At 38.7% G+C, this 27,419-nt stretch overlaps 4 protein-coding genes across 8 annotated transcripts; 1 reads left to right on the plus strand and 3 right to left on the minus strand.

The window, feature by feature from the left end:
* Positions 1-591: 591 nt before the first annotated feature.
* mrpl17 (mitochondrial ribosomal protein L17) lies at positions 592-1,819 on the minus strand. The gene is made up of 3 exons (XM_026317603.2): positions 1,483-1,819; positions 1,304-1,372; positions 592-1,210 (listed from the first exon to the last, which is right to left on the minus strand). Exons 1-3 carry the CDS (start codon positions 1,654-1,656, stop codon positions 968-970), a joined length of 486 nt encoding a protein of 161 aa, XP_026173388.1. The 5' UTR covers positions 1,657-1,819; the 3' UTR covers positions 592-967.
* Positions 1,820-4,724: 2,905 nt separating this feature from the next.
* Positions 4,725-13,880, plus strand: LOC113136750 (transmembrane protease serine 9-like). Its single transcript, XM_026317785.1, has 14 exons — positions 4,725-4,856; positions 4,969-5,119; positions 5,233-5,483; positions 5,578-5,714; positions 5,902-6,003; positions 6,130-6,169; positions 10,207-10,356; positions 11,483-11,551; positions 11,638-11,794; positions 12,113-12,211; positions 12,297-12,460; positions 13,299-13,435; positions 13,552-13,710; positions 13,799-13,880. Exons 1-13 carry the CDS (start codon positions 4,817-4,819, stop codon positions 13,702-13,704), a joined length of 1,650 nt encoding a protein of 549 aa, XP_026173570.1. The 5' UTR covers positions 4,725-4,816; the 3' UTR covers positions 13,705-13,710; positions 13,799-13,880.
* On the minus strand, positions 8,511-10,599 carry LOC113136828 (trypsin-2-like). The gene is made up of 5 exons (XM_026317912.2): positions 10,441-10,599; positions 10,198-10,351; positions 9,852-10,111; positions 8,972-9,108; positions 8,511-8,852 (listed from the first exon to the last, which is right to left on the minus strand). The coding sequence occupies exons 1-5, from the start codon at positions 10,478-10,480 to the stop codon at positions 8,700-8,702; spliced, it is 744 nt and encodes a 247-aa protein (XP_026173697.1). The 5' UTR covers positions 10,481-10,599; the 3' UTR covers positions 8,511-8,699.
* Positions 13,881-14,195: 315 nt separating the features above from the next.
* On the minus strand, positions 14,196-26,495 carry cblc (Cbl proto-oncogene C, E3 ubiquitin protein ligase). 5 transcript variants are annotated; one of them, XM_026317910.2, is made up of 14 exons: positions 26,342-26,495; positions 25,246-26,021; positions 21,374-21,520; positions 21,134-21,290; positions 20,544-20,665; positions 19,780-19,917; positions 19,611-19,698; positions 19,337-19,468; positions 17,510-17,692; positions 16,887-17,036; positions 16,614-16,669; positions 15,363-15,440; positions 15,129-15,184; positions 14,197-14,853 (listed from the first exon to the last, which is right to left on the minus strand). In XM_026317910.2, the coding sequence occupies exons 2-14, from the start codon at positions 25,620-25,622 to the stop codon at positions 14,723-14,725; spliced, it is 1,815 nt and encodes a 604-aa protein (XP_026173695.1). In that variant the 5' UTR covers positions 25,623-26,021; positions 26,342-26,495; the 3' UTR covers positions 14,197-14,722. The 5 variants fall into 5 exon arrangements, with proteins under 5 accessions (XP_026173693.1, XP_026173695.1, XP_026173690.1 ...); XM_026317908.2 differs by having other exon boundaries at positions 14,196-14,853; positions 16,614-16,666; positions 19,611-19,917; XM_026317905.2 differs by having other exon boundaries at positions 19,611-19,917.
* Positions 26,496-27,419: the final 924 nt, after the last annotated feature.

Below are 27,419 nucleotides of genomic sequence, written 5' to 3' on the forward strand. Positions count from 1 at the left end.
GCTTTCAGCCTAATCCCTGCTACAGCCTTTAAAGGACAAATTCGAACTTCTAACAGTATATCACTAGCCCAGTGTTTTTTTTTTTTTGTTTTGTTTTTTGCAGTGAAACTATTTTGTTGATCCACAGCTGCTAATAAAATTTACTGCAAAGACAAACCTACAATATGAAAACAGTCTTTGCTCATCTTTTCAAGTCTGATTTTGATCACACTTGGCTTGTGTTTGTACTATAACAATATAATACAATTTAATATATTTCTACCTGTAAGACTTGAAGACCTGGACATAACCTGGTACAGATTTGTATTAAAATAATTCACACTGGAGCCAATGCCAGTGTTTTTGTTTTTTCTGATTTGACAACCAGCAAATCTCTAACTAGTACTTATTTCAGTGCTGCTGTTCCCATCTACATGTGGACATTCTGTCTGGAAATACCAAGGGGACAAATAGAGTAAAGGTGAACAACTGTGCAAAGCTATGACCACAGCTTCTTCCACTGAAGACATTTTTGATGCGTCACAGCAGGAAAGGCACAGGTGTAAGTAAAACGACGTACGCCAGGTGCGTCTTGCTTTTGTTTAAGGTTCCTGGAATCGTGCACATTGGCTCACTAATCATCGGTGTCATTACTAACCTGTTCTTTTCCTCACAGGTCAGTACGTTTAGTGCGGAAAACAAATATCAACTTCAACTCTGTTAGAATTTCCAGCAGGTGTCAATCCAGGTGCGGTTTCTATCTGTTGCTGCATTAATTGGTAGAAGAAGAGTGGTCAACAAGGCAAATGTGGGTTGTTGGGTATTCAAAGAAAGTGAAAATCTTACTTCTGTTACCTCATAATATTTATTCGTACACAGTCAGAAATGGACTTCTGGTGATACTGCAGCTTTAGAAATGTTCTTCTGGTAAAAAAGAAAACAGTCTCTGTCACAGCCACATCTGCAGGTAATAATTAGACATCTGAAGCTATAACTGTTGGGCCTTTTGCTCTCTGTAGCCTTTGAGCAGCTGGTTGATGAGCGTCAGTTCATTCTCCTTTTTCGCAGGATAGAGAGGAGGGAAGGGGTTGCCTTTATACTCCAGGACGGCCATCTTCGCTCTGTCCAGGTTAGGTCTGTTGGGGATCCGAGCCATCCGTGTGTAGCCACTAGACTGGTTCTCAAACCGCGGAACGAGGATCTTGAAGAGCTTCGGGACCAGATCTTTTTCCTAAAGAAAGGTAAGAGACTTATAACAACGTCACACAAGCTGTCGCACACCATGATACATGATGCACCTTAACAAAGAGTTGGAGCCGCGTACCGTCAGCCAAAAACTGGCCATCTTCATCGCTTTGTCGTCGGTGTCTCCTTTTTTGGCATAATCAACCAGCTAAGAGAAGCAGAAGAAGAAAACGTCAGGAGCATTGAAACTAGTGTCTGCGCATGTTGGAGGTTTGGTCAGTCAGATACAAACAGCTGGACAATATTAGAGCTCGTTACCTTTTCTGCGTAGAAGCGGACTTCGTCTGCTCTGGCCTGCGTCGTTTCTATCCTCTCATGTCGGACCAGCCCAGTCAAGATGTTCCGTAGCATATTGATTCGGGACTGCGGACCCAGACCCATCTTCCGGGCCACTCGGCCGTGGGAGATCAACATTTGCAACGTGAGGCGCATCGTGTCCGCCCGCAAATAGGAAACTAAACTAAATAACCGGGAACTGGTTTTCCTCTTGTGAGCAGCCTGTCTGTGGAGTTAAGAGTGATAAAATAATATCAGGACGTGAGGTCAGTTATATCGACGCCAAGCTTACTGGGGGTTGACATTGGTGGTGCGTCGTCAAATCTGTCCGACTCGGTCACAGAACAGGGGAACAACAGTTCCGCTAAATTCACTACAACCAGAAAAGATGGAACTAACAACCACAGCGAAAATATCAGGGTTTCATTGTTATCGTGATTCTTACAAAGAAGTAATAGATGACACATGGTTATCTCTTTATGCTTGTGGCATTGTTGATTATTGTTTCCTCTTCCAGCTCAGTTTATAATGATGATGAAATCATGCGACATAGCCTGTTCTGTATTCAATGTGTTTTCCTCAAACCTAAAAAAACATTTTCTTGTTTATTATGCAAATATTGTTTTATAATTCTGTTTTATATGTTGATTTATTATAACCTCTACACAGTGTTAGGATTTTAATTCTGAGCAGAACAAAGAAAGCACAAAATGAAAAACCCATTCTAACAATGTAGGTGAAACACTTTTATTTCACACATGATTTTTATTTTAATTTTTTTTTTTTTAAATATAAAGAGCCATAACAGAGCAGAGGTCAGCTTAGATCAAACACAGACACAGTAGATGGCCCTGGTGCTCTGCAGCCTGTCTGTGAAAATGCAGCCCTGATGCAACAGAGAGTGAGACATAAATTGAAGGTCACACCAGACTTTGAGAAAATTTCAGTCATAAAAAAGAAATAAACTAGTGCTGTGGGAAACATATTTCTTTACCATAGTATAGACACCTCAGTGGTTCTGCTCTGCATACCAATCACAAGCCTTAAGGGGCACAGGTGAAAAAACTACCCTATAGTGCACTTACCTTCTGTACTGTACAGTGCTTAGTTAAAAAAAAAAAAAAACCCACCAAAACAGGAATTTTATAGTTTTAATGAAAACCTCTGGCATGAGTTGCCTCTCTCACAGACCCACTGAAAGAAACTACTTGAGAATGTAGGATGTCACGAGAACAGAATCGCCAAAGTGCAGAACATTAAAGAATATATAAAAACACTTCAGACAATTCAGGAAAACAATTCCAACAATTTGGGTAAAATAATTAGAATAATATTAGATTAGATGAATATTATTACTGGGGGAAAGAAAAGGTCAAATACTGTTTAATCAAAGATTTGAATATATTGAAGTGAAACATGAAAAGCAGTGTGATAATCAGTGTAGACACCACATGGAAACAGTGTTATTTGTCACATGGAGCTGGGTGTTCTTACTGCTAATTTGTATAGTATTCTAATGTAGTTATATTTATCACTTTGTAAAAGTCCCTTGCGATTCTTTTCTTTAGTTTCCACAGCTGTTTGTGTCATGATGTGTTCGTGTCTGTTGTGTAAGTAGTCTGTGTCTTTGCCTCAGATGGCTGTCAGTCAAATATTCCTGCTTGTTTTTATTCTCTCTGTTACAAACACAACAATGCTTTTATTTTGTGTATTGCATTTGTTTGTCTGTTTGCCTATTTGATTTTTCTGCAGGAGACTTGTTTGCTCTGTAAATAAACTGGGTTGTCATGACGTGACTCACAAGACAGTGGCATTCTTCGTAGCACCGGTTATATTTGAAAAGTGTTTAGGTCATTCTGATTCAAATGAGTAAAAACTTGAAATGAGGTGTTTAAACCAAATTAACACTAGCTGCAGTAAATGCCAAACTTTATTGATTTAGATGTTTTGTGACCTTTTATGTAAAACATGTAGCAGTGAGCAATAGACAGAGGTGACACCTAAAAAAAACACACACAGGAGGTCAAATCAGGTAGCAACTAAGGAGATGTTTTTATTTATTTATTAAAACTAATTAATAAAGTCAGAATAAAAGTATGTTTGAGAGATGTGGAAAAACCTCTCATCTTTCTCTGCTGAGCATGCTCATGCATAATGGCCTATATATCCTTTTAAATGAGTTTATTTATCTGTGGAACAAAAATGTGCATTTCTCTCAATCTTTGCATTAATTGGTTTACATTGTACTCTGACTATTTCTGGTGCACTCTGTATGGGATTATATCAGTATTTAGTACATAGTGTATTTTGTAATCATTAACCTTCACTTGGATGAAGTTGTGCTGTGAAGCTTGGTTGCAGCTCTGCAGATGGCCTGGTTCACAACCACAGCTGCTGAGTGTGGGTTTTGCAGGAAAACCAACCCACACATCTTTAGATAAAACACTTTAAAGTGTTGATTCAGGCAATAAAGAGGAAACAAGCAACACCCAGAAACAAAATTGCTCGATTTTGTGTTGAAAATGTTAAAATAACTTGTTAGTGCACAGTGACAATGGGCAATCTGCTAAAGTGAAGCTCTGCTGTTAACCCAAACCTAGAGTCAACATGGAGGAATGTTTAGTAAATTGAGCTGCTGCAATTATACACAAAGTTGGATATTAGTGACAGATATAGGACTAGCTGGATCCAACCAAATCACATTCTGAAGGTTTAGAATCCATATAAAGTTTAGTTGGATTTAGAAACTATCATGTACGTGTTTATGTTTGGATTTTTTACTTTAGTAGATTAAATGGCATCATAGTTGTATTTTTAGTTGTCCATCAGTGGGGGTGTGACTGTTAAATGTCAAGTAAGGCAGTAATTAAATATATTACCCTGCAGAGATTAGAAAAGCTCAGTGGACTACAATATTATTTGTAGAGTGGTTATACAAACCTGCAGAAAAAAAATCTTATCTGTTAATATAACACACAGAAATTATTTACCTGTTATTACACCACATTTGTTGTAAGTAAATATTAAAATGTTCTGTAGTGCTGGCTGACTCTTCTGCTCAGTGACTCAGCCTTGAGTGAAAGCGCCTTGTGAATAATCCAGCTGTTCCAGCCATATTGGTTTGACTGTTTTTGGATTACAAGTAACTCCCTGAAGTCGTGAGCCAATCACCTGGGACGAACCACCCACATCTGGTGACCACTTTCCCTCAGGTTTTTGTTTATCTAATTTGATTAGCCATTACTGGACCAATCACACAGCTTGGAGTGGATATAAAACAGGGATTCAGGTGAACTAACAGGATCACATCGCAGCCATGAGGTCTCTGGTCTTTGTTCTGCTCATTGGAGTGGCTTGTGAGTGTGGAACACTACTTGTACAGGTTGAATTTCATGTCTTTCACTTTTGTGCATTTACTACACTGCGGTTAACTAATTACTGTTCCGGACTTTCACGTTTGTTTTTCAGTTGCCACGGAGGACGACAAGATCGTCGGTGGATATGAGTGCTCACCTTATTCCCAGCCCCATCAGGTGTCTCTGAATTCTGGGTACCACTTCTGTGGTGGCTCCCTGGTTGGAAAGGACTGGGTTGTGTCTGCTGCTCACTGTGCCAAATCGTAAGCACACTCTTGATACCTTTAGAGCTTGATTATCTGACATGGCAATAAAAAAAAATAAAACGATGAAAAAATAATAGGAAATGAACATTCACTTTTTACCCCTCTTTCAGGCGTATTGAGGTACGTTTGGGAGAGCATAACATTGGACAGAATGATGGCAGTGAGCAGTTCATTCAGTCATCTGCAGTCATCCGACACCCACTGTACAACTCCTACACCCTTGAGCATGACATTATGCTGATCAAGCTGAGTGAGCCCGCCCAGTTGAATGAGTTTGTGCAGCCTGTGGCTCTGCCCACCAGCTGTGCCCCCGCTGGCACCATGTGCTTAGTCTCTGGCTGGGGCAACACCATGAGCTCCAGTGAGTATTTGAGAATAGCTATTCAATTTGTGTGGAAAATAATGAATTAGTCTCAAGCAGTCTATCCCTGATTAATTTCTGCTTGTTTCTACAGCGGCTGACAGAAACAAACTGCAGTGCCTGGATATCCCCATCCTGTCTGATCAGGACTGTAACAACTCCTACCCCGGCATGATCGAGGAGACCATGTTCTGTGCTGGATACCTGGAGGGAGGAAAGGACTCTTGCCAGGTTTGAATGTCACTGTATTTTCAAATTTGACATTTTTGCACTCCTCTCTAATTCAAATTGAACTGTGCTTCACCAGCATAAACACAATTAAATTACAAAAATTCAATAATTTAGTGCAAATATATATTCCCACACTCTCTCTCTCTCTCTCTGTCTCCCTGTCTCTCTCTCTCTCTTTCTCTCTCAGGGTGACTCTGGTGGTCCTGTTGTGTGCGATGGTGTGCTGCAGGGTGTTGTGTCCTGGGGCTATGGATGTGCTGAGAAGAACCACCCTGGTGTCTACTCCAAGGTAACATTTTACTGTAGCAACTAAAATCCATTAAAAATATCAATTTATAAAACAGCATATAGAAATGCTAGTGTTTAATGTAGTGACACTGCAACAAACTGATGACTAATGTCTTTCCATTTCCAGGTCTGTGTACAGACTGACTGGCTGCACAGCACAATGGCCAGCTATTAACTTGAGCATTCAGCCTGTACAGTTCTGACTGTTCAAATGCCATTGTGCTGGAGACAAAGAAGTATAACAAATAAAGTGTTGGAATTAAAGTATTACTGTGTACTTTATTTTGTCTATTTAAATTATATCTAGTTAACACAATAAATGTAACATGTTCATTTTTATTCCATCTTTTGAGATTTTCAACAGGTTAAAGGTAATTTGTTCCAAGGCATTTCTCCTTGAATGGAAAATAAATGGAATAAAACTTCCTCTGAATTTATCCATCTCTCATGAGTTGATATTAAGGACACACGTTGAAAAAGTATTTATTATAAAATATTTATTTTCATTTTACTCTCTTTTATCAACATAGAAAGAGAGCTTTTATAGCACAAACCAAATATATAAATATGAACCCTTCAATGTTAAGTAGAATATTTCCAAATGGGTAATATTATATGCACAAGGACTGATACACATTGACATTATTTTGTTGATTTTTTTTTTTTTTTTAAGTTAACAGAAGTACATATAAAAGTAACTGAGGCCTGTGCAAACATTTGGGAACTAGGTAGTTATAGCATTTATCAAGACTCATTCCTCATATCTGAATTTATATTTCAGGGACACAGCTGAGCGCACAGCCTTCAACAGACAGCATGCGACACTACATTCATACAGATCTAAATGTAGAGGTGAGTGTGTATCTGTGCAGTCTGACCAGAGAAACACCAAAGTTTACAAAGTGTTAGTGGATTCAAATGTTTACCTAAATAAAATTATCATTATTTAATAATCCATAAAAAAGTCGTCTATTTGCACAAGTAAAGACGTCGTAGAAATGTGAAACGCTGTCCCTTCCACACCGTTAAATATACATGTTTTATTTAGAGACATGTAGGACAAATTGGTGCTATATGTCATACTCGTTAAGTTTGCAGCAAAACTATAATTCCGCAGTGTAATTACTGCTGACAGATACATTAAGAGTACTTAAAAATAGTTATTGAAATGAAACTGATTAATATAAACAGTAAGAACTGTCTGACTATCACTGGATGTCAGTGTATTGCCTGCAAAAATATTGAAGTGTTTAAGACCTCTGTCAGCTCACTCCTACGTTCCTTAATGATGAATCGGCCTGTGGGTGTTAATCTTAAGCGACAATCTAATTTATTTGACACAAATGTCAGTTTAGAAAACATTAGACTCTCAAAGATAACACTAAACAGGTCAAAACTAACACATTATCTATACATTGTTGGTGTTGCCAATTAATGCCATTTACTGCTTTAGAATTATAATGTATTACAAATTAATATGCAAAAGGATGAGAAGGAGACTTTAAATTTTACTTTTTTTGCTCATTTGCTGATCTGTCTTCCTTTTTCTCATTTTATCATCTGATCTCTTTCTGTAGCTTGTGTCGCTGTGAGGGGGATATACCACATTTCTGCACAGAGCAGCAGGTGCTTTGCGATCTTTAGTGTCTGTGGAGAGCAGATGGGAGATATTTCTGTGCGACTGTCCATTGAGACAGTCTAATGCTTGCTACAGATGTCTCATAGAAGATATGTGCCATCATTTCAGCATAACTGACTGCTGATGGCAGATTTTCAACTCTCCTTTCATGGACACAAAACAAGGTAATTGTGGGAAGCATGACACTTCTTTTCTCGTTGGAAAGTAAATGTAACTGAACTGTTTTTGAGCATCATAATATTTACCTGCGTTTTGACGCTAGTTTGACAATGTAATGCTATGATTTCTTTGTTTCCGAAGGATGATGTCAGGTGATCAGCCAAAAAGGTGCCAACTGTCAAGATTAGAGCCTGTCAGTTGTTATTTTCCATGAGCTTCTTTGCCACTGGTGTTTTTTGATCTAATTCTTTGTTGTGAATGGAAGACACTGGACAAATATGAGCACAAGTCTGACTCCTTCTTAGAGACTTGTAGCGTACGGACATTGATAAATGAGGTGTAGTAGCATCTGTGCCATAAAATCAAAAGGAGGTCAGTATTCATGTGCTAAGCTAAAAGACTGACCAAGCTTATTAACATTTTTCCTATGGCATTTGAATACTGACCACCATTAATATGCACTCATTAACAAGTAAAACAATCATTTGTATCGTCTTGTGTGCCTTATTTTGAAAAAAAAAATTGTGCTGATTTCACATGAAAAACTAATTTATACAATATGTTGAGTGGCACTGTGGCACAGAAATCACAACTGATTTCAAAAAAGATATTCCAAAATATTGCAGTTCCTTTACATTAAAATAACAGTTACCTAAGTGCATCTGCACTGGGGTCAGTAACAGTATTGTCAGGAATCATAAACACAAAGATGCATCATAAAATGGTAGGTTTTATTGACCGTGCCCTAAATAAACACATTCTTTTTCTCTCTCTTCCTCACCGCTTTGCATTGTGGCTTTCTCTTCCTGCTTTTGTCTCTGACACTCCCCACAGCCACCTCCGGCCTCTGTCTTCTTCAGTGTTGATCTCTTTGTAGTTTTGTGATGGGAGATCACATCCTAGCTGTAACTAGAAAGAATTTCATTGATCCAGGGCATCAGAGAGCAGACTTTGGTGTAAACGCCTGGGTAGTTAGGCTGAGCACAGCCCTGACCCCAAGAGACGATACCCTGCAACTCCTCATTACACACCAAAGGACCTCCAGAGTCACCCTGAGCAGGGGAGAGAATGAGGAAGAAATATGAGTTTATTTCTTACATTGTCACAATGATATTTTATTTATTTATTTATTTTATCTAGTTTAAAGTTCTGTGTAATTGTGTAGAAATACCTGACAAGCATCTTTGCCTCCCTCCAGGTATCCCGCACACACCATGCGATCAGTGATCTTGCCAGGATAGGAATCTTCACAGTCCTTGGTTGATAGAATGGGTACATCCACACACTGAAGGTAAAATGGGTTGAAGACTGCAGATAAGGGGAAGAATGAAAGCTGAAAGTTGAAATAGCAATAGCAATATTTTTACCTTTGTTGTTGCATAATATATGATCTCTGTGACTATTCTCAAAATGCTTCTTTAAATTTTGTCATCAAACAAAACATTTCAAATGGAGTTAAGCTTAAGAAGGTGATCATAGATGCTGTGAAAACACAGGTACCACCATCCACAATAAGTGAAGAAACAATAAGCACATTTTGATTGGAGGGGGACTTTTGATTGTGAAATTCATTAAATGTACTAAACTTTTTGGATATAATTAAAAAAAGTTAAGCTAACTTTAATGTGTCCCCTTCAAAGAATAGTGTATAATGCAGTATCCGTGCCTCCTCAGTGCCACACTCAATAAATTTATGGTATTCACTGTGTGCAGTGACACCTCTAGCCTTTCCCTCTAAAGGTTAATGGTTCGTAAAAGTGTGATCACGTTTGTAACAGTAGTATTAGCGTGGTTTATGTTTCAGGCAAGGTGCTAAAACACCGTGTTCCACTATGTGACAGCCGTCAAGAAATTGCTGTTTTTCAGTAGTTGGTGTTTTCTGAAAGACTTGGTTAGGTGTGATTAACTATTATGAAGGCCATGGGTGTAATAACACATTTTGTTTCCTTTCTCAACAAATATAACAGGAAACAATAAGATGACAACAGAAATAACATTTTGGTATCATGAGCAAAATGTTTTGATTAATGTCAAGACCTGGTGCCCCTCACCGTCATCACTGTATATATTGCCCCATCCGGACACCGTGCACATGTCTCCAGGTGTTGGGCAGGCTTTGGGCAGTGCCACAGGCTTGACGTACTGGTTCAGAGTGGCGGGATGTGCCAGTCTCATCAGCATGATGTCATAGTCCAGGGTCTTGTAGTCGTAACTGTTATGCCAGTAGATGGCATTCACTGGCATGTACTGTTCAGTGCCCTCGTGCATCCAGATGTGGTTGTCACCCAAGATAGCGATCTGGGTAGTGGGGCTAAAATAAAGACATGGAATGATTCTAATTATGTCGGCCCTTAATTTTTGAGTAGAAATTTTTGAATATAATAACAAATTACAAACTTGATCCAGCAGTGAGCAGCAGAGATGATCCATTGGTCATTGATGAGGGAGCCACCACAGACGTGGTAGCCAATGTTGAGAGACACCTGCCAGGGTTGAGAGTGGGCTTCACACTGGTAGCCACCCACAATCCTGTCATCCATAGGGGCTGCAGCTTTGGTGAGAAGAAAATTTAAAATATTTATAATATATAAAATTCTTTGTTACTGTAAAACCTTTATGCACACTCAAGAAGTGCTTTACCTGCAGCTGCCAGGAGAGTCACAACAACCAGGCCAATCATGCTGAGGCTGATTCAAACTTTCCTCTGACTCTACTGCACGTGAATGGTGAATGAGCTATCACTCAACTGCATTTATACCCTAACTCCTCAGGGTCTTTTCATGCAACCCCACCACCCCCCTTTACTGATTTCCATATCACTGTACAGTTCCACCCACTCATGTCTGAATACACTTGCCACCTCTGTCCACTCCTCCTGCTCCTGTTCGTGCTCTGAAAACAACCTTATCTTTTTATGTGCCATGTTCATTTTTGGCACACTTTGAGAGTGTATAAGATTTTTAATACCTGTCAGCTAAATAATGTACTTTCCCTTTTTATTGGTGACACAAGTGTAAGTGTCTTTCAATAAATACTACAGCATTTGTTGATATATATGGGTATAATATAATACAACATGATATAGTATAGCAGAATAGCCCAAAGTGCACATAATAGAGCTCAAGGGCTACTGATTAATGTCTGACCAAAAAAAAAAAAAAAACTACATGCAGCACGTAGTATAAGATTGCTGTGTCTGCGACCACAGGTGATTTCTTTCTCACCTGTTTTGGCATTTATTCAAGGGCAACCAAGCAGAGCTGTTCAACAACACAAGTACACAAGTCTCTTCTTTTTTTTTCATTTTGGTCCAATAATACTAAACTAAAGGAAGATTGTATAACCATTTTTATTATGTATGTACGGCTTGTTGTCAACGATTTCCATGTGAGAACCATAGCCCATACAAAAACAGTTGTTAAAATGTATGAATATTTTGGTCCACGTTTGTTAATGACAGGCAAAGGTGACCCTATAACAGTGGCGTGTTATGTTGGGGCAGAAGTGGGCAAACAGGAAAACAGGAGCATGATAAGAGAATAGATTAGGGAGGGTTGAGACTTGGTGCTGAGAGGACACATGTGAGGACACAGATGGGGTCAGCAGAAAGAGAGAAGAGGGGAGGAGCTAGTTGAACACAGCACAGCTAGAGGGGCATAAATATGAGCCAGGGTGTGTCCAGGTGTCTTGTCACTGCACACATCAGACACCATGAGAATGCTGGCTCTGCTGCTGATGGTCGGAGCTGCTGGTAAAGACAGAGAAATACACACATTCACAATGATTCTTACAGAAATATATATAAATCTATGCTCTGTTTGTCTCTGTGTGTGACAGCGGCAGTTCCCCGTGAAAATGGCAGAATCATTGGTGGACAGGAGTGTGAGCCGCACTCTCGTCCATACATGGCTTCCCTCAACTATGGCTACCACTTCTGTGGTGGGGTGCTCATCAACAAGCAGTGGGTACTCTCTGTTGCCCACTGCTGGTACAAGTAAGTTTATACTGATGTAGGAAAGATTGTTTTAACATTACCTGTGTTAGTCTTTTTTGTTGCCAATTTGTTTTGTATTGCTTTGTCTTTGTCTTGCTTTGTTTTATGCATTTTTTTCGCCTTTGAGATTAAAACAAAAGCATCTGTCAATTTTCCATTTAGGACCATATGTAAAGACATCTGTTAAATTTAAAAAAACGGTTTTATTTGCATAGAAAATTGGAGGTTTAAAACAAATGTAGATTTATAAAAAAAATATATGGTACTGAAGGCTTTTTCTGCTGCCACATTTTTCTGGTATATTTCACCTCTTCTCAGTCCCTATGCCATGCAGGTCATGTTGGGAGAACACGATGTACGCGTGTTTGAGGGTACAGAGCAGCTCATGAAGACAGACACCATTATCTGGCACCCTAGGTGAGGGTCTTATTAATTTTGCATGATTAATGCCCATTTGTGCAGAGAAACAGCTAAAGTCTATTTTATATTTCTCTGTCTGCAGGTATGATTACCAAACTCTGGATTATGACATCATGCTGATCAAGCTCTTCCACCCTGTGGAGGTGACAAAGGCAGTCGCACCCATCCCATTGCCCACAGGGTGCCCTATAGGGGGTCTTCCCTGCTCTGTGTCTGGCTGGGGTGACACCGCCATGGGCGACCAGGGTGGGTGGACGATAGTGACTTTAATTACATAGCAGCTACACCTGAAAAGCCACAAAAATGCTTAAAGTTACGAAATGTAGACTTGGCATGTTATTATAACACCATTCAAACTATCCTCATTGAAATTTGGAGTAATGTTACTTTTAAGACTGTATTCTTACTGCCTTCCATTTTTTAATACCACCACTTGGGGCCACCAAAGTTGGTTATTTTAAAATTCTACACATAACAGCTTTAAAAGGCAAGTCTAATTATATTGTATATATGTTTCCTATTGGCCACAACTCCTACGAAAATAGAAGAACCAACAATAAACTGGTTCTTAAAAGTTCTCTCTGTTCATCCAAAGCTTGATAAGCTGTACCTTATTCTTCTGTGCTATAGAGCTACACCACTTTACAAAAACTATTTAGACATGAGATTGAGCTACCCTTTATTGAAAAAAACATGGGAGCTGTAGCTTAAGTCAGCCCCATAGACACTGTCCTGCTGCTGGACATGCTCACTCACACTTGCAATTTGTAGCTCAAAAAATCTACATGAATAAATTACAGAAACTATTTGCTTATAGTTGAACACCATAGAAAACTAAATATAACAGAGCTAAGCTGAAGTTATTTACTTTAGAAAAAGACTAAACGTATATGTGGAATTTGTAACACATCTACAGTAGGAAGGAAGTCATTGGTTTTAGACAGAGAGCCACAGCAAGTATATAGATGTACATTAGGAGAGAGACCTTTGTTCACTTTGGTCTGTTCATGGGATTAGTGAATTTAACGTGTATATCTACCGGATTTAGGATTCTGTGATGATCTCTGTGTTCTATCTATCACAGTGAACATGCCCATCCGTCTGCAGTGCTTGGATGTGCCCATAGTGGATGAGAAGGACTGTCAGAATGCCTACCCGGGCATGATCACACGCAGGATGGTGTGTGCTGGATACATGGATGGAGGCAGAGGTGTATGCAATGTGAGTTTTGAACCCTCAAGAATAAGTGAACCCATATCACTATACTGTATGTGTAGAATGACTGATACAGTATATACTGTGTTCCTGCTCACATTCACTTTCTCTGTGTCTGTCAGGGTGACTCTGGCAGCCCTCTGGTGTGTGCTGGTGAGGTTCATGGCCTGGTCTCCTGGGGTCAGGGATGTGCCCTGCCTAACTATCCTGGTGTTTACGTCAAAGTGTGCGAGTTCCTCTACTGGATTCAGGACACCCTGGCAGCCAACCCCTGAGTAAATGTAACAGTTTCCCCAGAGAGGTTCTCCCATTTGTGTTCCTCTTTTATCTTCCCTACATGTAACCACTCATTCTTGTTTTATTTTACAGGCCTCTGGTATCTTGTCCCTCACACATCCAGACTCAACAAATAGGTGCCAGAACAGAGACAACTAAATAAAACTTTTAGTATGTAGTGAATATATATAAAAAAAATTCCCTTCTCACCCCTACGGGTGGTATGTGTGTGTCTTCCTCAGTCTCGGGTCCTCTACGAGAGGCCTGGGAGTTTGAGGGTTCTTCACAGTATCTTAGCTCTTCCTAGCACTGCGCTCTTCTGAACTGAGAGCTCTGATGTTCACATCCCCGAGGGTGCCAATTACCACTGGGACCACTGTTGTCTTCACCTTCCATATATATATATATATATATATATATATATATATATGTGTGTGTGTACTTTTCTTTTGTCTGGGCATACTATCATGTCTATAATGGAAAAGAAAAACACCAAATAAAGCAGGTTTATTTTAGTAAGGCTATTTAATGGCATTATACAGAGGCTTTTATTTACTGACATTATTTATTAAAGCAAACTTAAGACATGGGTTAAATGACAAGGCAGCACATTTCTATTCAAATATTCACTTTTAAAAGTATTTGATTGCTCCCCTCATGTAGCCACATGATTACATTTTAAAATATAGACACTCATCAATTTTTATTATTTCATGGAGGCTCCAAAAATACAAAAAAGAAAAAGAAGACCATGTGGGAGACTATATTTAGAAGTAAGCACTGAACCTACTGAGGAGATAATGGTGGGTGTGATTGTGTGATTATATAATTACTGAACAGTAGGAGGCCTCAGTGGGGACGTTTTCTGTTGGTGCCACCAATGCATCTCAGTGTCAGCAGTGCAGCACACACATGGTCAATACAGTTAAAACACCAAAAACTATTTTTACATTCACTGATGGCTGATTTCTCAAGTGAATTTTTAGTTTTAAATTAGTCCCCAGGTCTTTTTATTCATCAAGATGACATTGTTCTCGTCATCTCACCCAGCCCATATTTGTCTTTTCTGAAACCTGCTCTTCTCTCCTCCCTCTCATTGTGTCTACCCTCTCTGACTGGGTTGGACTGCACGAGCCATGCTACTCCACCTGCACACAAACAAAAAAAGATAGGTTATCCCAGAATGCACAATTCATGTATAATATAATTGTCATCCATAATTTAAATCATGTTTGATTTTGAAACAAGGTGTTGCTAATAACATCATTATTGAATGGAGCTACCATTCATTTAAATGGACCCAATTTGTTCCTACTTTCCCCAGTATTCTTAACTATAAATATATAAATATAAATATCTTAAGTGCAATACATTTATGCCTCTGAAAGGCTTTAATGGATATAAGAGGCTGTAACTAACTTACTGTCAACAATAGTTTGGGATGAAGGAGGAGGTTTTACTTCTTGGAGATATGCAGCACTGTTTGAAACAAAGAACAGCATGGAAATGGAGGCAAACTAGCTACTAAGCATGAACAAATTTTTTAAAAATCACATCGTTCCTTCACAGGCTTCATTGATAATTATTAGCGATGCAAACACATGTTTGAAAAATACTGGTTTATGGTAGTGCGTCAAAGGACACAGCTGTAGATCACCTGTGGGAGAGTGGGTGAGGGAGTTGTGGTCTCAGCTCTCTGAAGTTCTCCTCCTCACTGCTGAACAGATCCCTATTGCTGTACGGACATGGCATATTTTATATTACCCATGCTGTGTGTTTTTTTTATTTCTTTTAATAGCTGATGATATATCGATTGTGTCTCAAGATTATCAGTATGTGTATGTTAGCAACAGTATCAGCAGAAGATAATGAGAACCCTAATCGACCTAGGAATTTAAACACACATCAGCACTCAAATTCTTAGAATTGCCTTCTTAGTGCCTTACAATCAGTTAGCACTGAAAGTAATTTTAGTAATTGTAGTTGTTTCACGGGCAGCAGCTGATAAGAACAATATAAATCTTGAAGACACCAGCACAGTTAAATTCCTGATTACCTGTTTAAACATTATTCTTTTAGATTAAATTACAATTTTGATCACAAGTCCAGACCTGAACCAGTTTATGTAATATTACCTATTATACACATCTGCCCCCTTCAGCCACATTTGTCTTTTTTTCATGGCCTGCATTTCTATGAAGCCCTGCAGTCTTTTTTTCCACTCTTCTTCCACTCACCAGATGTCCTCAATACTTCTTTCTTTTCCCAGATCCACTTGCACATTTGGTCTCCATTACCTATTACCAGACCTGCTCTGCCTGCCTACACACCTGTTTCCATTATCCTCATAAGCTCCCCTGTACATAGTGTGTACCAGCCTGGTTTCACCAGTCAGTTGCCAGGCTGTTATGTTCCCATGTGTGTGTTCTATGCTCTGCATGTTGTATACTTAAGTCACCAACCTGTGTCTGTTACTTTTTTTGCCTTGTATTTGTATGTGTTAACCTCAGCCTGTTCCTTATCCTGCATGCCTGGTTGATTGTAAGCCTTTCTTTTCACTCTACCTTCTATTGTATGACGTGCATTAGTGTCTGCTTGAGGTGGTCCTTCCTGTGGTCTTCTATACCGAACATGACAACTTTATGAACAGGTAAATGAAACACACATAAAAAAGACATACCATACCAACCACACATCAGTGCAATGACATGCAAGTTGCTGGTAAGGTTGTGTCTTAGCTATGATTAGACCTTAAATTTACTAGTTTACATATGAAGCTAAGCCGTTAAGATCCCTTAGCAGCACAACATGTGGGGCTTTAGCATGCCTAAATTTAATCTCCTGTGGGTTTCTCGTGTACATGTGTACAACAGTGACTTGTCCCCTTTCTTGTTCTGGTGTTTCTCACCTCTTTGTGTTTGGCTGTTTGTGTCTTCTACGTGCTTCAATGCCACCATGAGCCTGCTGAAGAACGGAAACTCATCACAAAGATTGTCCTGGCATCCGTTTCTACACATATTAACACTACACTTGGTGAGTCTCTGCAGTACTGTGCATGAATTAACATTCCCCAGGGTGTAGTGTCTACAGGCGGTGAAGAAAGTTATCACTATCATCAAACTAACCAGACACAATATAGAAAGAAACTATTCAAATGACTTGAGTTTCTGTGGAAACTTACAAACTCAGAGTGGTAGTTTTTCGCCAGCATATTGGTTTCTGATGTTTGGGTGTGGCTGGAGCGAGTTGGACAGGGTGGGGCTGTGCAGTTTTTAGGGGGCAGAGGTGGAGCAAGGGGGGATCTGGGTACCTGGTAATCCAGACTCGAGAACTGTTGGTATAAGAGAGAGAGAAACCATAGGCAACCAGTGGGTTTTTACATTTTTTCTTCATTGGAGAGCATTTTTTGAACGTGACAGGAGGAAACCAAGGGATTGGATAAGGATGCAAAAATGCTGCATGCAATTGTAAGCTACAGTTCTTGCTAACTCAGTGAACTACTACCATGTACCTGTGGTTTGAAAGTGCTATAGAGAAACACTTAGAATCAACACTAAGGCACTGTGTGGCTGTACATAGTGATGTTTTCATTTAAAGACAATTCACTCAAAATCAGTATGTCAACCTCATGACCAGGGGGTCACAAATGTCTGTAGGATTCATTGCATGGGACTCATAAATGTTGGCATAAATGTTCATGTTTTCATTCAATAGTGTTTGAGCTTATTTGGTCTGGACCAACACTGACATCTACAATGTCAGTGGCTACATTTAAAGAAAACAAACAGAGATGAATTCGCATACCTTCCTCAGGGCAGCTAATTCCTTTATTATCAGTTCAATGTCCTCATGGTCCTCCTCCTCTTCTGTGTCATCTTCTCGTTCATCGTCGAAGTGACTCTTGACTGGCAGGTAGGGTTCGATAAGCACTGACTCAGTCCCTCTGATGTCACAGCGACAGTATGGGCAGGTGTGACCAGCTGACTTCTGCAAAGAGCGTTATCAAGGACAGGTCACGGGCTGAGTAATGGACATACGATTTTAATGTAAAGCCATCACACATGGCCTACAGAGCAGCTGTGTGTTATTTGAACTGTATGTGTAGTGGAATATGTTGGGCCTTCACCTTCAAAGAAAAAAGCCACCAGTTTCTCGAAAGATGAAAGAGGTGGAAAATACAAGTTTAACAGATGCTGTAGACTGTGATTTTCCACAAATGTACACCAGATGTCAGTTAATTGTTACAACACTTTTCGCATTGCTCTAGCACACAGCTTTCTCTAGCTGTATGCATCCCATGTCTTACAATATCTTGACTGCTGGTCCTCTTCTCAGACGCAGTTTATCCCTGGTTTTAATGTTATTTTTTAGCTTTCTCGCCTCCTTATATTATCTCATATTTTGCTGCTGTGAGAAAATGAAATCGGGGCAAACATTATTTTGCCTCTGTCAAACTACTTTCCTTGCCACCACGCTGTTTTGGAAATCTTATGATAGAACTCTTACTTAAGCTGGCTTATCTTGGTAGTTGGTATGTAGCTGTAAATATGTGCAGATGTCTTTGAAACTTTGAATTACTTTAAAGTTTAGTGTCCTGTTATTTACTTTATGCTGATTAAGGTTACTGTATGCTTTGCTAGGTTAGTATTGTAGAGGAAGTTTTACTTGGCCACAATCTAGACTAATTTAGAGCTTTTCCATTGTGGTTTGACATCAACAAAGCATATCAAATTTTCTTTTATGTCTGTCTGTCTGTCTCTCTTTCTCTGTCACTCACTCTTTCTCACACACACACACACACATGAACACCCTTAGCTAACACAGGAAGTCTTCAGCCAAATATCAGGACATGCTGCTCTGCATCTTTGCAAAGACACACAAACCTACTGATTACATAGAAGACTATTGGCTGGAGGACTGAAAGAAAAGGGAAGTTGAAGCCAGGGGAAGCCTTATTATTATTATAACAGAAAGAGCTCTAAAGCTTCGTACATAATGACTAAATTGTGATTTACAGATGGACTTTTGGAATTTGTGTTATCAGGTCAAAAGTCACAAAGCTGTTTAAGTGTTTATGATGGCAGTTTAATGGAATATTGAGGAAAATTTTAAATCTATATTATAATCAAATATTCTGCATTGGGGTTTTGAAAAGTGTGCTTTTTCCATTTTGAATTAGATAAATATGATGTTTGAAAAGATTTGGTCTATTGAAATAAGGCTTATTTTTTATTTGTTCTGTATTCCCTGACACATCTAACCAAGTTACATTATTTTTTTATGGTTTGTAAGAGTGGAATTAATTTATAAAGGTTATGTAACTTAGCATGAGAATGTGACTTACATGGTTTGTTAAACAAAGAGTATATTTTTAGCATTAACCCCAAACCACATTCAAATAACTGGGCTGTTACAGTAGTGGTGGAACTATAACCAAACTATGGCAGCACTGATTTTCAGCTTGACCTACACCTTCTTTAGTCATCCGAGACTGTTTCGCTCCACTGGAGACACAACTATTACAGTAACTGTCTTGGTTAAAAATGTGTGTTTAGCATGTGGTTTGTAATAGTGGGGGACAGGGACAGACTTTACTAAGCTCCAGTGATTAAGTGTATGGGGGGGTCATACCTGCCAGCCTATGAGGCAGGGCTGGCACAGGAGATGCCCACAGGGCTGGATACGAGTGTCCTTATCTCTCTCCGCACAGATCTTACACTGCTGGAAGGTGCTGCCGATCTCACAGTAAAGCTCATATTGCTCCTGTTGGGTTTTGCAATGATGACGGCAGGTTAGTCAGTGAGACAAGACAGAATACATATCAAGCTATTATCTGTTTTTTCTTTGTAAAGGATGATAACACATCTGGCAGCCAACTGAAAAACTGAGGAAGTGTTATACTTACTTCTGTAACTTTGACTTTGTCTTTTTGTGACGGGTTACACAATTCTGTCAGGTCAGGGTTCATATCACGGCCATCTGGGTACAGGTAGCTAAAGACACAGGAAATACAGGACTTAAAGAAACCACACAGAGGAGTAATATAGCAGAGACCAGGGTGTACTTGTCCTAACCAGCCCTCCTTGAATCCTTGAATAAGTGCCTGATGAAGAAGTGTATTCTCTGGGATAGTCTGGACGATGCCACCCTCAATTGTCACATGACCAATGGCCCACTCGCCCATTTTTGTACAGCTCGGACGGAAGATATAGCTGGCAGGGAAAGAGATCACACTTGTTTAAGACAGAAATACTGATAAATAAACTTAGAGACATTTAGACTTTAAAGTTCACAGATCAGTCATTTAAATATAATTTTATATTTTTTTAATTTTGGGTGCCAGTGATTCTTTGATTGATACTTTAGTTAGTATTTCATTATATATTTTCTGTATTTGTGCAATTGATCTTCATTCTTAAAACAGATATATCATTGATGAGTTAGTGAATGACACTGTATACCATTTTGGGCTATGCTTATGCTTATTTTCATCTCTATAACTTTGTGGAACTGTTCTTGAAGAAAATATGCCAAAAACTCAAGAGGAAAATAAATAAAAACATATGTCAAAATAAATTAAAAAGTATTTAATGAAGCCTTTTTCCCCTGATTAATTTTTAAAGTTTCAATATTGAATAGCCAGAGTTGTAATTCTATGTTGACTCAAGGATTTAATTTTTACAACTGAGTTCAATTGCGAGATTTGATGCAAATCAAGTTCTCATCAAACCACTGTACTGTACATTTTGGTGCTATTCGCTATTTAGAGAAATGTTTAAGATGAAATTTGCTTTTCTGAAAGGTACACCACTGAATTTGTTGCTGTATTCATTCTTACCTTCCAGGTCTATGTAGGTAGAGTTCCAGACGAGCTTCAACCTGGTCGTAGGTGAGGAAGGCCATGTAGCCTGGATGGGTCACTGCCAGTTGGTTCCAGTTTCTTAAAAGTGACTGCCAGGGCTACAAGAGGAAGAGAGAGGTGAGATTGAAGTTTCATGACTAAAGGAATGCTTTTGTATATTGGGAAATATGCTTATCTGTGTCCCTGCTGTGAGGTAGGCCAGGATATTTCTTGGCTAGGTGACTTTTTAACCAAGAAATAGTCATATACATATAGTGGTACATAACCACCCAAAGGCATGTTGTTTTTACACTTTAGTTTTGAACAGGATCAAACAAACAGGACATAAATATAGCTTTAACACTGCTGACACTGTATGTGGATTTTGTTACCAGATGTAGAAAACCAAGTGTTTCCCCCTTTTTCCACCCAAAATGCTAAATGAGGCAGCTGATTCAGCAGCTTCATATTTGCTGTATAGACACCAAGGTGGTATCAATATTCTCATCTAACTCTTGCAAAGAAAACAAGTAAGTACTACATTTCCCAAAACAGATTCTGATTTATATTGGAGTCTTTTACTTTACCTGAAAGAGTCTAGTGAAGATATCAAACTCAAACACAGATATGTGGTCATTACAGGTGAGATCTATAGTTGACTTCAGAGCCATTGACTCCATCCCTTCCTCAAAGGGATGCACTCTCTGTAGCTGCTCTTTAAAAGTGTTCCATTGAACTATACACCTGTTAGATGACAATATTATGTCATGAGTATGGACATGTGTGTGTATATATGTGTGCTCATTATGCAAATTCCACACACTTACCTGTTGCCAAATGAATGTCTCCAAAAGTCCTGTGCCTCTATCTTAGTGACCCTGTAGGTGTTACCGTGAAAATACCCCCCTGGGAACATGGCTTTCAGGTCCCATAACATGTGACTGAACAGCAGTGACAGTTTGGTCAGGTTCCTCCTGAGAATGACAGACAGCAGACTTTCAGTTGCGCTTGCAGAAATAGAAATATGTGGACTTTGCTCAGAAAGTTTTCAGGGAACGTGGCATTTAAAAAATACAACAAAAAAAAAGAAAGGAGAAGTAAAGGTAAGACTTTGTGCTATAATACAAGCATATCAAACCATCTGATGAACTAAGAATGGATTTACCCTAACTTAACCTAACCTTAGTCTCACAAGGACCTATGATAATACATCTTATTTTATCTCACATTTATCATTGTTGCTCGTGCAGCTTTTCTTTTCTTGATGTTTTCAAAATTTCACATAAACTAGCTCACCAGGTTAAAGCTGGGACTTGTGGCAGTGTAGCTATGTGAACTCGTGTGTCAGAATAAGCAAGCATGTTAATCAGTGTGGTATACTGTGCACCAAGAGCCCGCCATAAATAGAAAAATTAATTCTGCAACAATGTTTATTAGAGGAAACATAACTCTGTTGTACATTTGATGCATACTCTACTGTTGAAACACCGTTACTGATTCTTTCCACCAGTACATGCACACACATTAACTCATACCAGGTAGTCCAGCTCGCAAACAGGATGCTCTCTGCTGCATGCTTGTCTATAAATACCACAAAATGTTCCAGTGGCCAGTGTGTCAATTCAGGGCAGTATTTACCAGTCGCAATACTCTTTCTAGCTCTTCTACTGTTTTGAAAGTTAATACTGATGTACAGTAGGTGTAGCACTTATTTTTCATTACACAGAATTCACCTTTTTGTAAAAAAAAAAAACATAAATAATCACTTGACAGGTCTGTCTACAGTACAACCATTTTAGTAATCCTTTGTCTATTTGATTGGCATGCATCCTTACAGTAAGATTCATGCCATGAGATTATATATTTCTCATCAGTTCGGACAATGTGTCTGAAGATGCGTTTTTTTCAAATGCGTTCTTAGCTTATAAAAACTCTCTTATTTCATGCAACTTCTAAAGTTTTTGAGGGCCGCCACATTTGAACTCCCGCACACCCACATCTGATGGGAGCTTCTTTAAATCTTAAAATATAACTATCTTCAGTAACATATTAATGGAGAGTTATGCTGCACTTTTATACACTCCAGTGCATGTGTCTTTAGACATTTTAGACTGTGATTATTCATTTTAATTTACACCTGCTAGCTAAGGCATCTTTAGGTTTCCAAACTCATATCGATTCTGCATCCATAGGAGTTATTTGCTAAAAAAGCTGAATAATTACAGACTTTAATTTATGATATTCAGTGCTGATCAAATATTTGCCCGTGGCAAAATTAAACCAAAATTAAACGCTCCAGTTCACAGGCTTATATGTAACTACAAATTTGAGTTACTTTAATGAAAAGAGTTGCCCAGTCTTCATGCGTACATCCACACATTTTTCTAGATGCCGGGTAACAGATATAGAAAAATAAAATACCTGTATGCTTCTGTTTCATTTCTACACAGACATACAGTATCAAAAATGTCTTCTTCCATTGGAGGAAAATTATAAAATTATTTATGGTTCAAATGTTCTGTCGTGTCTATGAAAAAATAAACAACGGGGAACAAAACAGCGTTGTGTTATATGTCATACTTATCAAAATTTCAGAAAGAAAACTGACAGCCAAAATCTAACAGCTAAAATTACTAGTTAGTTAGTTAAAGATTCTTCATACAATCCTATAATAGACAGTAGACTGGCCATATTTTGCACTGAATAATTATATATTTTACTTATAACATACACTTTGACTTCAGTATCATTGCCAGTGGAAGGCTTTTACTTAGTAAAAGATTATTTTTACAGTGTAACGCTGCTAAATTTAGTGTAATTTAGAGTGAATAGCATTATTATGCTTAACTTAAATATTGTCATAAATAAATATATGTTTCTTATGTTGTTTTGCTCATGATTGTAGTTGGATGTGGAACAGTTTGGAACAGTCAGAGAAGGTCTAAACTATCAGTGTGTCACAGACAATTATCTTCCTGCTGCTAAACCTTGCACTGCCTGTTTCTGTCACCTCTGCAATCACTCTGATCTCACTTCTGTTTTTATCTTCACATAATAGTTTTGCAATTTCACTTACATAAGAGTGACTCTTATTTTATACATCCGACAGTCAGTGCTCTGAGAATTGATTAAATAAACATAGTCTATGGTTTAGCAAGCCACAAAAAAGAGGACATAGCAGGACATTCTAAAAACACAAAAGAGGATATTTACACAATTTGCCTTGACATCTATTCCACATAACACTATTTGAGTTTAACACATGATTGCCCATGCAGACATGACTGTGGTGAGAAGGCCATCTGTTTTCTTGTGTATGCAGAATATTCTTGAAGATGATGCAGTAAATTTTAATTCCTGCTTAAAGGACATCTGACAAAGGCTGGTGTCTGTAACAGTTTTTGAATATAGATAGATAGATAGATAGATAGACAGATAGACAGCCCCATTGCCACAAGACATGGCCACAGTCTCTCCATTCTGCTCACATTCTCCAGTTGTTGTTTCTTTTTCTAGTTTTCACACATTAGCATCACAAAGATGCAGGTTTGGCCCTTTTTTCATCGTAGTCATTAGTAGTCTCAACAGGAATAAGGGACGCAGCCCAAACTGGGCTGTTCCAAAATATCCACTTTAGCTAATCAGCATATTTGCAGAACATTGTCATTTGTTTTTTTCTCTGACACATAATGAAGCCTGTGTTTGTTGGAACTGTGAAAATATTTTTATTTTAGTATAGCTACTATACATCGCATAAAACAGTTCATTTAATTTAGTGTTTAATGAGTGAAAGTCTATATTGTAACTGTTCGGCACCAGCTTCTCACTCTTTATCTTAGTCATGGAAATTTATAAGACTATTTTGGGGTTTCTAACCTTTTTAACATTCATAAGCTGAATAAAGAGCCCTAGACCTGGTTCCTGGTAGTGGATGAAGATTTGACTGATGTCCATCCTCTGCGTGACCCTACAGTCAGTTTATTTGTCTTACTGAAGGTCACATTAGAGACCAGAATTTGTGTTGAAACATGTTTTCAGTTTACAAACATGGTCTGCAGTTTACAAACATTTTTCATATATGTACATATATGTTCATACATATATTTAATTTTTTATTTGGATTATTTAATGTTGTCAGCTCCTCAAATGAGATTCTTTTCAAATCCTCCAAAGTAGTGGCTTAAAATCTCTGACATGTCAGAGACAGTGTCTCAAAATGTGGCAAATAAAGCTAAGATACATTGCTGCATTCTTAGAGGAATTTGATAAATCAGTTAATCATTCAGTCTACAAAGAGGTGAAAAGTACTTACTGGTGGTTTTGGGAGCCTAAGCTTATATCTTCAGATGTCTTACTTTGTCTGACCAACAGACCAAAACTTCAATCATAAAAAAGAACAAAAAAAAAAAAATATATATATATATATATATATATATATATATATATATATATATATAAAATGTTCACATTTCAAGAAGCTGTCTATATATATTTGGTATATATTTGGTTAAAGCTTATGTGAGCCCTAAGGATTTTTGTACTCCAAAACACATTCCAGTTAGAAAAGGTTCTGGTTAGAGAAAGAATTTATGGCAATATTTTTTTTTTTTCAAATAATGAAACGCTTGCAACAAAATGCTCCACAACCATGTGCTTCTCTTGTGCTATAGAGTTTGGTCTTGGCCAGGAACACTCTTACCTGTAGCTGGATGTCCCCTCAAAAATCTTCTCACGTCCCTCTTTAAACAGCAACACGGTCTTGTCTGTCTTATCCAGCAGGTTTCTGACATGGATCCTTAGGTAGATGACCTCGTCTCCACGCGGCACCTGGTCACCTGCTGCCCTGGAATTTCCGTAGGGTTCCCAAACGTGCGCAAGCAATGTGATCGTTTCAGATACCAGGTCTGGCAGGAATGGTGGACTGTACCTGAGGCCCAGCCGTGGGTTTATGGTCAACGTGTAGAGTTTATCCAGTCTTTTCAGCACCTTGTCCACTAACCGCCGGTCTCCACAGGTAGGTAGCTGAGAGCTCAGTTTTGGGCTCTTCGAGGTTCCTAAACTGGCTGCTGCCATCATTATGCTCTTCGGTGTTTGAAAGTGATGTGAACCAAGAACTACTTTAAATGTCTGTCGGGGGGGGGCTAGGGGAGGTTAGAGGGGGTTGGGGGGGGGGGGGGGGGGGGGGGGGTCCTATTATGATAATAGCTGTGAAGGTACAATATTTGGGGTGGTGAGAATGTTTCTGAGCTTAAATTAGAGCTGCTGTTCACACTGCCTCAGGTTTTTGAATCGTTGAGCTGGCATTTGTTGTCTTTACGATAATAGCCTTCTCAAACAGAGTCCATGCTTCAGCCAGCAATAACCCAAAAGCATTTACATTATCCAGGATGCGCAACTATAGCACCTTAAACAATGCACTCAGGGTTGTGCACTTCCACTGGTGTCTGTTCATAGCTCCTCACTCCTCTGTCAGAGCTTCAGAAAAATTCAAACATATAGGCTATGTTATATGAATGCTTTAAAAAAACATGAATTAACTGCAACAATACGACACAAGAGCCTAACCATGAGGAAGCTTACATTTAAAACAAAAGAAGAAACAGTCTGAGACTAACAATACACCTCTGAAACCACAGTTTTAGCTCTTGCCATCTCGCTTCTTTCCTCCTAACCCTCCCCTCACCACTATGTTCTGCCTTTCTTGCCACCCTTTCTAGCACATCATTCACCTCAACAATATTCAATAAGTAACACAGCAGCCCTGCATTTTTAACAAAGCCAAGATATCTACTCACAGCACAGTGGAAACATACTGACTGTCAACACTGGGGTTTCTTCTTTGTCTCTACTCGATGTCACCTCTGTTTTTCTTCTTGGTACAACCTTTGATTGGTTTCCTGGTTGCAGCAAAAAAGCAGGTTTGTTTTCTTTGCTCTGCTGCTCATGGAGGCAGAGAGAGAGAGAAAGAAAGAAAGAGACAGAAATGGGAGGAGGAAGACAGGGAGGTGTTAGTAAGAATGAAAGCAGATTGGAAGACCTACATAATAGTACCCAGTTTGCTTACTAGCAAATGAATGAAAGGTTCTGTCCACCACAGGAATACAAGTCAGAATTTGACATGAACTGCTGGATGTTATTCTTAGCATGTTAGAAATGATCGTATGGATTAGCATGGTTCCCTGAGCATGTATCTTAATAACTTTGATGATCCTCTGACCTTTCCTATAGTTTCTCTATGAGGTTGATGTTTGTGGTTTTGAGTAGCCTGAAATGTTTCAACAACCACTGAAAGGATTGTCATTGATTTTAATACATATACCCACATGCCCTCAGAATGAATTGTAATCACTTTGGCGATACCTTAACTTCTCCTTTAGCGCCATCATCAGGTCAAAAGTTTTGAAGACACTGGAACCAGTAAATGTTCACATTTTGATAAAATAAAAACATTAAATGATCAGAAAGGTTGTAACAGCATGTGGACTACAAGAAATCAATAATTAGTTATTCAGTAGATGATAATAGGAGATGGTCTACACTACTAGTTGTTAGTATTGGCACATTTTTCACTTGAACAGAATTGGAAGGTGTATTTAAACATTGTGCTTATCTTAATGACACACTCCTTTCTTAGCGAAAGAATGTGAATAGATTCACAGACTAATTCTTTGTATAGAATAAGAAAAAAGTCTCTTTAGTACTGAGAAGTACATTAACTACTGTACTTTAGTACAATTCTACTTATTTTGCTTGAGTATTTAAATTTCTTACCACTTTACTGTATTTTTACTCTTCAAGGTACCTCAAGCTACTCGGATGAGTAGTGAAACATTTCAACCTAAAAACTAGACGTCCAGTTGCCATGATTGAACC

This window comes from Mastacembelus armatus, chromosome 16 (assembly GCF_900324485.2).
Source record: "Mastacembelus armatus chromosome 16, fMasArm1.2, whole genome shotgun sequence".
Lineage (NCBI taxonomy): Eukaryota > Metazoa > Chordata > Actinopteri > Synbranchiformes > Mastacembelidae > Mastacembelus > Mastacembelus armatus.

Bases quoted from the DNA above. Each gene is read 5' to 3' on its own strand.
- cblc (XM_026317905.2), bottom strand. From the start codon at position 25,622: ATGATGGCAGCAGCCAGTTTAGGAACCTCGAAGAGCCCAAAACTGAGC. The intron at 21,291-21,373 runs GTAAGTGTGTGG...GTCATCTAACAG, and splicing joins AGACATTCATTTGGCAACAG to GTGTATAGTTCAATGGAACA. The intron at 14,854-15,128 runs GTAAGTTAGTTA...GTTTGTGTGCAG, and splicing joins ATCCCAAACTATTGTTGACA to GTGGAGTAGCATGGCTCGTG.
- mrpl17 (XM_026317603.2), bottom strand. From the start codon at position 1,656: ATGCGCCTCACGTTGCAAATGTTGATCTCCCACGGCCGAGTGGCCCGG. The intron at 1,373-1,482 runs GTAACGAGCTCT...TGCTTCTCTTAG, and splicing joins TCCGCTTCTACGCAGAAAAG to CTGGTTGATTATGCCAAAAA. The intron at 1,211-1,303 runs GTACGCGGCTCC...ACCTTTCTTTAG, and splicing joins TGGCCAGTTTTTGGCTGACG to GAAAAAGATCTGGTCCCGAA.
- LOC113136828 (XM_026317912.2), bottom strand. From the start codon at position 10,480: ATGATTGGCCTGGTTGTTGTGACTCTCCTGGCAGCTGCAG. The intron at 10,352-10,440 runs GTAAAGCACTTC...TTCTCACCAAAG, and splicing joins GACTCTCCTGGCAGCTGCAG to CTGCAGCCCCTATGGATGAC. The intron at 10,112-10,197 runs GTTTGTAATTTG...TCTTTATTTTAG, and splicing joins GCTGCTCACTGCTGGATCAA to CCCCACTACCCAGATCGCTA.
- LOC113136750 (XM_026317785.1), top strand. From the start codon at position 4,817: ATGAGGTCTCTGGTCTTTGTTCTGCTCATTGGAGTGGCTT. The intron at 4,857-4,968 runs GTGAGTGTGGAA...TTTGTTTTTCAG, and splicing joins TCTGCTCATTGGAGTGGCTT to TTGCCACGGAGGACGACAAG. The intron at 12,461-13,298 runs GTGGGTGGACGA...TATCTATCACAG, and splicing joins CACCGCCATGGGCGACCAGG to TGAACATGCCCATCCGTCTG.